The sequence below is a fragment of the Mchenga conophoros genome, linkage group LG7 (genome assembly GCF_057382185.1).
Source record: "Mchenga conophoros isolate Kocher_MC1m ecotype Shallow Benthic linkage group LG7, M_conophoros_male_GT1.1, whole genome shotgun sequence".
Classification (NCBI taxonomy): domain Eukaryota; kingdom Metazoa; phylum Chordata; class Actinopteri; order Cichliformes; family Cichlidae; genus Mchenga; species Mchenga conophoros.
This window is the reverse complement of record NC_140532.1, coordinates 14,980,921-14,993,564: the sequence shown is the minus strand read 5'-3', so window position 1 is coordinate 14,993,564 and position 12,644 is coordinate 14,980,921. Positions and strand designations below refer to the sequence as shown.

Below are 12,644 nucleotides of genomic sequence, written 5' to 3'. Positions count from 1 at the left end.
TTAAACCATGAATTCTGTTCTCTGCCAGAAAATCCTGAAGAAAAACATCCAGCCATCAGTTCATGTCATGAAGCTCAAGTACACCTGGAGTGGATGAGTAGCTGTCCAAAGTTAAATTCGATTGAGATGCTTTGGCATGACCTTAATCAGACTATCCATACTTGAAAACCATCCTGTGTGGCTGAATTAAAACAAATTCACAAAGAGGAGTGGGCCAAAATGCCTTCACAGCGCTATGACAAAGTAAACACCAGTTATTACAAATACTTGCTTGTATTGTCTTTGTCTTTGTCTGAATCAATGACTGTTTTTCTACAGTCATTGGTCTGAATAATAGAAGTCTGAAAAATATGCACAAAAAAAAAGAAAAAGAAAAAGGAAACTGTGAAGGGGTCAAATACTGTAAATTTTATTTGTAATAAAAAGTTATTTTAAAGCTTTAGGTAATACATTTACCGGTACTAGGTTGTGACAAAGTAATTCAACGCACCTTTTACAAACCCTTTGTTAATAAACAACTAATATTATGTAGGTGTTTATTCATTTCTATTTTACCAGGCATTCAAAATCTAGAGATTCATAATCTCTATTGCCAGAGCTTCTCGGGCCCAGATGGCGCCTGTATATTAGGTGTCATACATCTAAACAGCAATACTAAAATAAAAAGTTGACAATAAACCATTTTGGTTGTTCTCTCTGTTACAGTATTCACATACATCCCTTTTTAGCCAGTTTTCTTCCTGTACAGGAAGTTAAAGTGCAAGGCAGGTAAAAGTCGGTGTGTGCATCACATGACCAAGGGCCAGCCAATCGGCAGGAGAGCTTCAGGTTTTTCCAGGTGCAGTTAGTGAACCGGAAGGCTGTCGTTTGCATATCCGCCTCGACTCTGTTTGTAACCATATAATAAGCCAGGAAAGTTGTGGTTTAGTGATGTAGTTAAACAGAAAACTCTGCACTCGGTTCAGTGTTCACCTGAGGACGGAGGAAGAGGGAAACAGCTGCCCGCTCATGGCTGTGATTTTAGTGGCTTTCACTTTGATGTGCTCCGGGTTATGGGACAGAGGTTTACTCGCAGTCGGTAAGGGTGTTATTTACTTATCACTTTTTAAGGGCAGGTTTAGAGTTTGCTTGGAGCACCTGCTTAACAGCTCCACAGCTGGGAGCTGTGGCTGTATTCAATGTATTCATTGTGGATGCGTTTTTATTATAAACTATTTATCGCGGTCATAGATGCTGATGAGTATGCTAAACAACCAGGTCAATGCACATGTGGTCATTGCGTGCACGCATGTCAGTGTCACGCAGTCACATGCTGTTGCCCGGCAACAAGACCAGAAACGGACTTTAGACCCGGACGGGTTGAAAGAAAAACAGAGAAGAAAAGGAGGAAAAGTCAAAAGGAGGAGCGAATATTTGTTGGTTTTTCCTTAACGTCACAATGTGCGCATGCGCTGACCAACTTGACCGACAGGTTAGGATTTAATAGAGCAGCAGCTGACATTAGTTTATCCGATGTGTTTAATTTGGTAAGGCTCATTTGTTTACACTGAATACGCTGTTGTTTTTCTTGATTATTATTATTATTATTGTTTGAATCTATTATAATCTAAGTCAGGGAAACACTCCTTTGCTCATCGTCTTCATGGGTGAAAGTGTAAACAACTTCACCTTCATACATCATTAACCTCTTACTCCAGGCCCTAAAAACTACACAGTGTCGTGTCGCTCCACAGAGTCTGTGCAAGCTGCTTGTATGCACAGACTGTATGCAAAATGTTTCTTTAAAAGGAAGTAAAGCCAATTTCGGGGGATTTTGGCCTGCATCCATTTGATCATACCGCATGCATCAGGGGTAGATTTGTGCTAATACTGTAGCCTTATTACATTGTGGTTTGTTTATGGGCCAAAATAACATAAATCCCATTCATACTAGATTGTTGGGCATCTGATTCAGTTTTTAGTGATGCAACAGTGCGTGGTGTCATGTTACCTTACATAACATGATACCTGATCAGGAAAAAACAGGGGATAAAGGAGGAAAAAAACAGTATTGAACATCCTGATCATGTTTTGTATGCTTTGTGGTCTCATTTCAGGAAGTTGCTCTCAAGTCACTGCTATGTCCAGTGTAGAACAAATGGTTCCTCAAAAATCCTCAATTCCCTCGGCTATTTGATCACTTAACCCTGACAGGATCATTTAGATTAATTTTTCCATGATTGCTAGTTTTTAAACAGTTCTCCTTGTTAATCTATTAATTTATTTTATTAATATTTTTTATTTAACTTCATTGTTTGTTGATCTGTGTCTTCTACTGGAACAATGTTTGTGAGTAGTGTTTAAAGAGTGTAGGCTGTGTGAATTTGACTGTTAAATAGGTTGTCTGGGTAAGATGCAAACTAACTGCCCTTTTGGGGATTCATAAAATTAATTGAATCTAGATGTAAATATAAATATTAAGTCTTTCAATACTTTGAGGTGTAGCCTACAGATTTTATCTTAGGGATATGAATGCACTGACACAGACTGAATACTCTGTCCTAAGTAAACCTCTGTATTTCTTCTCTACGAAGGTCAAACTTGCGTGGATGAGAGTAGGTTTAAAGAACAGGCGGCATTTGTCGGGCATCCATATCAACTACAGTGCCCTCTGAAGATTGTTCAGAGCACATCTCAAACACAGCTGACCTGGCAAAAGGACTGCGTGCAGCTCCCTACAAATGAGAGCAAAATCTACCTGGACTTTAATAGCCTAAATTTGGAAGACCAAGGAAATTACACCTGTATGCAACAGAGCAACAGCACGGTCACATTTACTGTGCGTCTCCTAGTTAAAGGTAAAGTAATGTTTCAGTGTGCTAGAGTAATTAAGTTATTTCGAAATCAATGAGCTGCTGTAGAGTTTGTGTGTGGATTTGAAGGGGTTAATTGAATGGATATACCTGCAAACAGGTATTTTGTTTCAGCATGCCTTCTAGTAACAGGCTCAGGTGCTACCTGGCATGAAGGCCCCTATTGTCTGGAGATCTTGCAGTGAACATGGATAACAGCTGTGTGTCTTTACACAGAGTCTCAGTGCTCCAAGGCTCCAGAATTTAAACCTAACGGGGGCTCGACAACACTCTGGGAAAATGTGGGATCCACTGTGAAACTGAACTGCACTGCTCTCCTCTTCTGGGACCCAGCAGAGAAGCAATGTGACACCACGTTGCAGTGGAGTAAAGATGGTCATCCCCTCAATAACCACACACTTTCCTCGCTGAACACATCATCATGGTGATTTGAAGCCGTTGAATATTAGCTTGGCGAAAGTTAATAATGTACCTGTGTTTAGACCTGTGCTTAATCTTCTGTCTAACTATATCAGGTCCCCCGGTGCCAACCAGCTGATGGTAAATAGCTTCCTAGTGATCACCCTCAGAGAGCTGGAAGATTTTGGGCTGTACAGCTGCACAGTGAGGAACATTTCTGCTGACTTCAGTCTGAAGAATCTAGGTAAAAATAAAAAAACAAACAAGTTTCTCAAATAGGAGTTGAGGCTATTCAGGATACATAATGGGTCTATTTTCCATATTTAAACATATTCTTTAAATACTAACTATTTAACGGAGAAATTCCATCTACTCAGCTAAGGGTGTTTTCTTTTAAATGGGGTTCTTTGAAATTTTGATCCACAGTCAGTGGGTTACTTCCAGTGGATGGCATTAGGCTTTGCATGTACTGCTCTGGACACAGTCGGCAGCTAAAAGAAGTTAGTTTAAGCGTACACTATATTTTCAGCCCTTTCCCTGCAAACTTAAATATTAAAGACTAACTAAAGTGCTTACACAGGACCATCAAACTCAACAAACACAGGAATCTGACTTGATATGCTTGTGTAGCTCTGTCTTGATTGAATAATTTTTGATAATGAGTTAGTTCAGGTCCAGACTGATGCTTTAAAGCACTATAGTCACATATTATGTGAGCAGTAACTACTTTTTTTTACATGGTAAGAATAAAATAAAAAAATGGGGCAGGGATAGCTCAGTAGGTAGAGTGGTGCCCCCATGATTAGTAGGTCGGGGGTTCAAATCCACTGAAAGGCTACGCTAAGGTACCCCTGAGCAAGGTATCATCCTTACACACTGCTCCCCGGGTGCCTAATGGCTGCCCATTGCTTCACTGGGTGAATGGATTAAATGCAGAGAGGAATTTCCCCACGGGGATCAATAAAGTATACATTATTGTTATTTTAAAAAAAAAACAAAGACTGGGAAAGAAACTATTTCTGTGCAGTTGTGGTCAGACATTCACATATACTCTATAAATATAATGGTAATTTTGTTCTTTTAATTCTTTGAGCTGTTCTTTTTCCGGGGTGGAATAATTATATAGCATACATCTTTAATCATTTAAATTGAAAAAACTGTGCTTTTTTTTTTATCTTGGATTTTCCTCCAAAAGTTTACTTGCTGTCTATGCTGTATATTAAAAATTGTGCCACAATATATGTTGTATAATATAAAATCTTTTAATTGGAGTATTACCTTTATATTCTCCATTGATTTCCATTGATTTTCCTTTTGCTTCTGGTATCTATGTCCAGGCAGCCCCAGTCACACAGGTGCCGTGATTGCAGCTGTCATCCTCCTCCTGTTCCTGGCTTTAGCTGCTGTCATTTACTCGAGGTGCCACCTGAACATCAAACTCTGGTACAAGAACTCGTATGGAGACTATGAACTCAATGGTGAGACCTCTCTTGAATTTAAATTAAGTTGCCGCACTGATATTTTTGTATTAACAACACCTGGATGTTTGTGTCTGAACCTTTTCAGATGGGAAATTATATGATGCCTATATCTCATATGTGAATAATGACTATGACAGGAAGTTTGTCAACTTCGTACTCAAACCTCACCTGGAAAATATAAATGGGTACAAAGTGCACCTCAATGACAACGATATACTACCTGGTGCAGGTATGATTATATTCCCACACTGCAGCGCTACTATTGCTTCTGTGTTGCTTCCCTCATTCATGCCTGCTTCATGATCAGCATATATAATTTTAAGTAACCCACTGAAATGAACAATCATGAAAAACATCATTTTTATAGGACACTCTGAATCAGTAATTTTCAGAACCACATCAGAGCAATAACTTCTTCACGAGTTTATCAGTCTCTCACATCGTTGTGCAAGAATTTCGTCTCACTCTTTGTTGCTTTAGTTCATTGAAGTTTGTGAGTATTCGTCTATGCACAGCTGGGGCATTGTAGCACCTTTATTCTTTTCTTTTTCAAGCTTTCTCTTGTATATTTACCGCTGTGCCTGTTGCATGACCCAATTTCATACCAGGCTTTAGCTTTCAGACAGATTGCCCCATATGTGACTAGATATGGTTAAAGTGCTGAAAGCCAGCACTCTGTATAAACCATAGAAAATCAGTTGTCCCAGTCAGAAAAAGACCAAAAATATAGGTCTCACTCTCTGTCAGATTGCCTGTCACACCTGTAGACAGAGTGAGAGTTAATGTATAACAGCTGTCTTTGACTGTCTGAGTTCACATCTTTCAGGAATGTGTGAAATTGAAGAAGTCAAATTCATCTTTAACCTCCTAGGACCCGGTGTCCACATATGTGGACATCACGTTTTGGGTTGTCTAGACCAAAATACAAAATTTTGCTCTACAAGGGCCTGATATCCACTTACGAGGACATTATACTGCCACTGTTCTATTGAAATTTTAAACAAATATCCTCATATGTGCATCTCATTTTTGTCAGGAACAAAAATCAGGTAAAACAAAAAAAATCTGGCAATTCTTTGTTTTTACACTCATCAGGTCCCAATATGCCCAAATATCAAAGAGAAATTAAAAATGCATGCCATGGAAGAGTTCGGGTCTTAGGAGGTTAACTACACTCAGGCCATACAGTGTTACAATAGTTAGAAATGTTAGAAATGAAACAGAAAAGGTTTATGAGTTCAAATCCACTGGTCAGCTCTCTGTGCTAGCCTTGCCAGCCTCTTAGTCACTAAACTCCAGCACCATTGGTCAACTCAGAGACCACAAGGTGCCCAGGTTCTGTAGCTGCAAAACAAGCGCAAATCACAGCCCGTCACCACCGTGCTTCACAGTTGGTATGAGGTGTTTGTGCTAATATGCTATGTTTGGTATTCACTATATTTGGTGCTTTGCGTCATGGCCAAACATTTCCACTTTGGTCTTGGCCGTCACAGATCATTGTTCCAGAAGTCTTGTGGTTTGCTAAGATGCAACTTTTCAAACATTCCAAACAAGCCACACTTTGTCAGTCTTTTTCTATTTGTACTGTTGTAACTCCATCCATCCATCCATTTTCATCCGCTTTGTCCGGGGCCGGGTCGCGGGGGCAGCAGCCTAAGCAAAGAGGCCCAGACCTCCCTCTCCCCAGCCACCTCCTCCAGCTTATCCGGGGGAATACCAAGGCGTTCCCAGGCAAGCCGAGAGATATAATCTCTCCAGCGTGTCCTGGGTCTGCCCCGGGGCCTCCTCCCGGTGGGACATGCCTGGAACACCTCACCCAGGAGGCGCCCAGGGGGCATCCTTGTCAGATGCCCGAACCACCTCAGCTGGCTCCTTTCGATGTGGAGCAGCAGCTGCTCTACTCTGAGCTCCTCCCGGATGGCCGAACTTCTCACCCTATCTCTAAGGGAGAGGCCAGCCACCCTTCGGAGGAAGCTCATTTCTGCCGCTTGTATCCGCGATCTCGTTCTTTTGGTCACTACCCACAGCTCGTGGCCATAGGTGAGGGTAGGGACGTAGATCGACCGGTAAATTGAGAGCTTCGCTTTTACACTCAGCTCCCTCTTCACCACGACGGACCGGTGCAGCGTCCGCATTACTGCAGCTGCAGCCCCAATCCGTCTGTCGATCTCTGGCTCCCTTCTCCCATCACTCGCGAACAAGACCCCGAGATACTTGAACTCCTCCACTTGGGGCAGGAACTCATCCCCGACCCGGAGTGGGCACTCCACCCTTTTCCGGCTGAGAACCATGGCCTCAGATTTGGAGGTGCTGATCCTCATTCCCGCTGCTTCACACTCGGCTGCGAACCGCTCCAGTGTGAGCTGGAGGCCCTCACCCGATGAAGCCAACAGAACCACATCATCTGCAAAAATCAGAGATGAGATTCTGAGGCCACCAAAGCGAAAGCCCTCCGCCACTTGGCTGCGCCTAGAAATCCTGTCCATAAAAATTATGAACAGAACCGGAGACAAAGGGCAGCCCTGGCGGAGCCCATCACCCACCGGGAACGAGTCCGACTTATTGCCGGCAATGCGAACCAAGCTCTTGCAACGGTTGTATAGGGATCGAATGGCCCGTAGCAATGGGCCAGACACCCCATACTCCCGCAACACCTCCCACAGGACACCCCGAGGGACACGGTCGAATGCCTTCTCCAAGTCCACAAAACACATGTAGACTGGTTGGGCAAACTCCCATGCACCCTCAAGTATCCTGGAGAGGATAAAGAGCTGGTCCAGTGTTCCGCGACCAGGACGAAAACCGCATTGTTCCTCCTGTATCCAAGGTTCGACTAACGGACGAACTCTCCTTTCCAGCACCCTGGCATAGACTTTCCCAGGGAGGCTGAGGAGTGTGATCCCCCTGTAGTTGGAACACACCCTCCGGTCCCCTTTCTTGAAGATGGGGACCACCACCCCGGTCTGCCAGTCCACAGGTACTGCCCCTGATCTCCACGCAACATTGCAGAGGCGTGTCAACCAGGACAGCCCTACAACGTCCAGAGCCTTCAGGAACTCGGGGCGGACCTCATCAACACCAGGGGCTCTGCCACCAAGGAGTTGTTTAACTGCCTCAGTGACCTCGCCCCCGGAAATTGGCGGGTCATTCCCCTCATCCCCAGACTCTGCTTCCTCCTCGGAAGACGTGTCAGTGGGATTAAGGAGGTCCTCGAAGTATTCCTTCCACCGCCTGACAATTTTCTCAGTCGACGTCAGCAGCGCTCCGCCAGCACTATACACAGTGCAGGTAGAGCACCGCTTTCCCCTCCTGAGACGTCTGACGGTTTGCCAGAATCTCTTCGAGGCAGCCCGAAAGTCTTTTTCCATGGCCTCTCCGAACTCCTCCCACACCCGAGTTTTTGCTTCAGCCACTGCCCGAGCCGCATTCCGCTTGGCCTGTCGATACCTGTCGGCTGCCTCCGGAGTCCCACAGGCTAACCAAGCCCGATAGGACTCCTTCTTCAGCCTGGTGGCTCCCTTCACCTCTGGTGTCCACCATTTGGTTCGGGGATTACCACCACGGCAGGCACCAACCACCTTGCGGCCGCAGCTCAATGCAGCAGCTTCGGCAATGGAGACGCTGAACATGGTCCATTCGGACTCAATGTCCCCAGTCTCCCTCGGAATGCTGTTGAAGCTCTGCCGGAGGTGTGCGTTGAAGATCTCGCGGACTGGGGCCTCTGCTAGACGTGCACCAGGTCTGTCCAGCGTCTTCCCCCGCCACCTGATCCAACTCACCACCAGGTGGTGATCAGTTGACAGCTCAGCCCCTCTCTTTACCCGAGTGTCCAGAACATATGGTCGCAGGTCTGCTGATACGATTACAAAATCGATCATCGACCTACGGCCTAGAGCATCCTGGTGCCACGTGCACTTATGGACACTCTTATGTTCGAACAGGGTGTTCGTTATGGCCAAACTGTGATTAGCACAGAAGTCCAATAACAGAGCACCGCTCGGGTTCAGATCAGGGAGGCCGTTCCTCCCAATCACGCCCCTCCAGGTCTCGCTGTCGTTACCCACGTGAGCATTGAAGTCTCCCAGCAGGACAACAGAGTCTCCAGGTGGAGCACCCTCCAGCACCCCCCCCCCCAGGGACTCTAAGAAGGCTGGGTACTCTGAACTGCCACTCGGCGCATAAGCGCAGATGACAGTCAGGACCCGTTCCCCGACCCTAAGGCGCAGGGAACAAACCCTCTCGTCCACCGGGAAAAACCCCAACGTACCGGCAGCAAGCCGAGGGGATATTAGAATACCCACCCCAGCCCGCCGCCTCTCACCAGGGGCAACTCCAGACTGAGACAGAGTCCAGCCTCTCTCCAGGAGACTGGTTCCAGAGCCCAAGCCATGCGTAGAGGTGAGCCCGACTATATCTAGCCGGTACCTCTCAACCTCACGCACTAACTCAGGCTCCTTCCCCACCAGAGAGGTGACATTCCATGTCCCTATTGCCAGTCTTGGCAGCCGGGGGTCAGTCCGCCAGGGCCTCCGCTCCTGGCCGCCACCCGGCACACAATGCACCCGACCCCTATGGCGCCTCCTGCGGGTGGTGGGCCTGCGGGAGCATGGGTCCATGTCTCCTCTTCGGGCTGTGCCCGGCCGGGCCCCATGGACTAAGGCCCGGCCACCAGACGCTCGCCCTCGGGCACCCTCCCCGGGCCTGGCTCCAGGGCGGGGCCTCGGTAACCCTATCCCGGGCAGGGTAAACTGTTCCCTCGATGTCCTTTTCATAAGGGTCTTATGAATCGCTCTTTGTCTGGTCCCTCACCCAGGGCCAATTTGCCATGGGAGACCCTACCAGGGGGCAAAAGCCCCCAGACAACATAGCCCCTGGGATCCCTGTGACACACAAACCCCTCCACCACGATAAGGTAGCGATTCAAGGAGGGGCTGTTGTAACTTTAACCTTTAATATGCTGACTGAGGCCTGCAAAGTCTGAGATGCAGCTCTTCTACTTTTATAGAGGTAGCAGCACATGGCTGCTACTTACCCTCCTAATGTTTATGGAAACAGTAAGAGTGTTCTTAATATTCTGCACTGATTCGTGTAAAAAACATTAATTTTTGCCTTTTTAATTGCACCATCTGTTTTCAGATCCTTCTGCAGAGCTCCTAATGAACATCAGTCGCTCTCGGCGCCTCATCGTGCTGCTCTCTTTTGCTTACCTTGAACAGGACTGGTGTTCCAGTAACTTCAGGTAGGACGGAATACACAGAAATATCACTATTTAAACTTTGCTTTATAAATAAAAATGATATTGAATTTATATAGCAAACAGCCAAGTTATGAAAGTGTGAAAGCAAATGTAATAATTTGTGTATTAGTACATCGTACCACTTGAGGGCAGAATTGCTCCAATATGCAGTGTCCTATGTTTAACTGGAGCTCTGTGTATTTTTTAGACAAGGCCTCCTGCACTTGTTGGAGTTGTGTCAGCAGCCCATCTTCATCTTGTTGGATGCTCAGTATAAGCGCATGAGGCCAGAGTTCAAACAGCAGCTTAGTGAGCACCAGCACTGCCTCACCATACTTACCTGGAGACACAACTCTGTGGTAATACTCCAGCCATATGTTGTTTCCTTGCTAATATGATGGATAGTTTCGACTGACATTATCCGAAGGACACTGTGGGTGTGGTAGATTTGATTGGTTGTCACGATGTTTAGGTTTAAAATGTGGGGAATGATTGGTTTGCATTTGTACATGCCATTACATTTTCAACTGTAGCACTGCCCACTTCAAACCAGGGAAAACCAGGAAGAGGAGACAATAACAGAGAGTAACAGTGCAGATAGAAATCTGTCAGTTACAAGTCAGAAGATTTTTGTGTTCTTCTACGTTCTCAAAAGTTTATTGGAAGGTTCAAGGCTAGAATAATAATAGTGATAAAGCTAGTGTTTATTTTACAGGACCCCCCCCCCCCCCAAGAAGATCTGAATTATCACTAAGTTAGCTTGTAAAAGTGACTGCCACAGTCATGCATTTTCACATATTTTTCTCAGTCTTTCATAAAAGTTGAAACATCTTTGTTTTCACTTTGCTATCATGCATTATTGATATCAAAAATGAGCAGCTTTATCAATTCAAAATGAAATGAAAACTATAGCATTGCACTTTAGAAGGTTCGTTTGACTTTGTAGCAGCTTGCTGGGACGAATGTTATTTGGTGTCTTTGTGCTTGTGTTTGCACAGACGCCTTCATCTGTCTTCTGGAAAGAGCTAGCTTTAGCAATGCCTCGCAGTGTTGTCTTCCACAAGGAGTCTGCTGGTGACCCTCAGACATTGCTGGAGGATGACAAAGACCCGATGCTGACCCTTCAGCCGGACTACCTGAACTGCCGTTCAGATACGGACCCTGCCGGTGATCTGGGTAAGAGGTGCAGTCTAGGTTTTGTGTGAGAAACACACACAAAAATGTTAAAATTTTAATATCTGGAAAAAATACTGAGGCAAGCATTCACATGTTTAACAAGCACCTGTTAATGACTTTGATCCAATAATGCAAATCATCAACTATTCAGCAGTTCTTGTACTTGTTGTCACAAGAGTGCAACATAAAATGTTCCAGCCTTCATACAAGTCTCAACCTGAAAGACTTAAAAAAAAAAAAAAAAACACGTCAGAGTCGAAACTCTCTTCATTTCACTTAGTTAGTCCCCAATTTGAATAAACAAATACTGACTAAGCTATAGTTAATACTTAACTTCATAACTAAGGCATTATATCACAATGGTCTTTCACATATTTACTTTTCATTTCACTATTGATGAGAATGCTTTCATTTCGTTCTTAAGAGTTAAAAACTGTTCATTAGTTTGTTTTCTTGCAGGAAGTTAGATGCAAGAATTAAAACTATTTACAAAACGCTGCAGTCAAATGATGGTGGGCTTGGCTTGGCTTAGGTTAGTTTAACTTTGTGATGGCATAAACAACTTGGCTGGGTCTGTCCAAAGGTAAAGAGTAATAAACACACTCGTCCTAGGTCTGGATTTATGAGTTTTCAAAAAGCCGCTACACTTAGCCACAAAGAGCTGAGCATACAATTATTCATGTTGAAGCTTTGGTGCTGGTGAGGTTTTCAAGTGATGGTAACTTTGGACAGAGCCCAGCAGAGAGCACCCATTTTAAGTCTTTATAAAAAATCAAAGCAATAGTTTCCTTTTACTTTGCAGTAAAAATGTAAAAAAAATATTTTATTTGTACACTCATACAGAAAAAATCACCACACAATTTAATCAATACAAACCAAAGAAGGGGAAAGTGACATTTTGCATCGCTCTCCTTCTCTCTGTGTCGCAGGTCTTCGCCTCCCTGTCTACAAAGCTTTGTCCTGCAAAGCTCCAGTTCTCCCCGCTGCAACCAGCTCAGCAGCTGAGCCAAAACCCTCTGACATCGACATCTCGGACCTGGGATCACGCAACTACGCAGCACGCTCAGACTTCTACTGCCTGGTCGCTGAGGACATCTGATTCACACTCCTTTCTAAAACTCGACGCTCTGTAGAGATCGCTGTCGGCACGTCTTTTCTTTGTTTTCTCCATCGTGTAGCCAACTGTTTCCATTCTGTACAATGTGTTATTAAAATCAGTGTGTTGCTTTCTGTTTCTACATGCCATAGATGATTTTTAGCATTTTTACATTTCATACTGATGTGTAACATACTTTGTGAGAAATTGTCTGAAGTATTTCAGGGAAGTAAGTGTAATTAAGAGTGTGTGTACAATAAATATTTTATTAATTGCCAATTTACCCTGTTGATCTTTATTTTAGTCTCCAACAAAAGACAGTGTAATGACGGTGTCTTAAGGATTTTCTTTTTTAATTTATAAGCACTCGATCTTCCTTTTATAGTTGGCAGTAAACAAATAGT

At 44.4% G+C, this 12,644-nt stretch overlaps 1 protein-coding gene across 3 annotated transcripts; it reads left to right on the top strand.

Annotated features, from left to right (window-relative positions):
- Positions 1-833: 833 nt before the first annotated feature.
- On the top strand, positions 834-12,535 carry sigirr (single immunoglobulin and toll-interleukin 1 receptor (TIR) domain). 3 transcript variants are annotated; one of them, XM_085282392.1, is made up of 10 exons: positions 834-1,078; positions 2,574-2,837; positions 3,069-3,276; positions 3,368-3,495; positions 4,589-4,729; positions 4,818-4,961; positions 9,869-9,971; positions 10,177-10,327; positions 10,967-11,144; positions 12,074-12,535. In XM_085282392.1, the coding sequence occupies exons 1-10, from the start codon at positions 1,009-1,011 to the stop codon at positions 12,241-12,243; spliced, it is 1,557 nt and encodes a 518-aa protein (XP_085138518.1). In that variant the 5' UTR covers positions 834-1,008; the 3' UTR covers positions 12,244-12,535. The 3 variants fall into 3 exon arrangements, with proteins under 3 accessions (XP_085138518.1, XP_085138520.1, XP_085138519.1); XM_085282394.1 differs by lacking the exon at positions 834-1,078 and adding an exon at positions 1,339-1,471; XM_085282393.1 differs by lacking the exon at positions 834-1,078 and adding an exon at positions 1,378-1,526.
- The last annotated feature ends 109 nt before the right edge of the window (positions 12,536-12,644 follow it).

Excerpts from the sequence above, each read along its gene's own strand:
- sigirr (XM_085282392.1), top strand. The coding sequence starts at position 1,009 with ATGGCTGTGATTTTAGTGGCTTTCACTTTGATGTGCTCCGGGTTATGG. Across the intron at positions 4,962-9,868 it reads CGATATACTACCTGGTGCAG|ATCCTTCTGCAGAGCTCCTA; the intron begins GTATGATTATAT and ends ATCTGTTTTCAG. Across the intron at positions 11,145-12,073 it reads GGACCCTGCCGGTGATCTGG|GTCTTCGCCTCCCTGTCTAC; the intron begins GTAAGAGGTGCA and ends TCTGTGTCGCAG.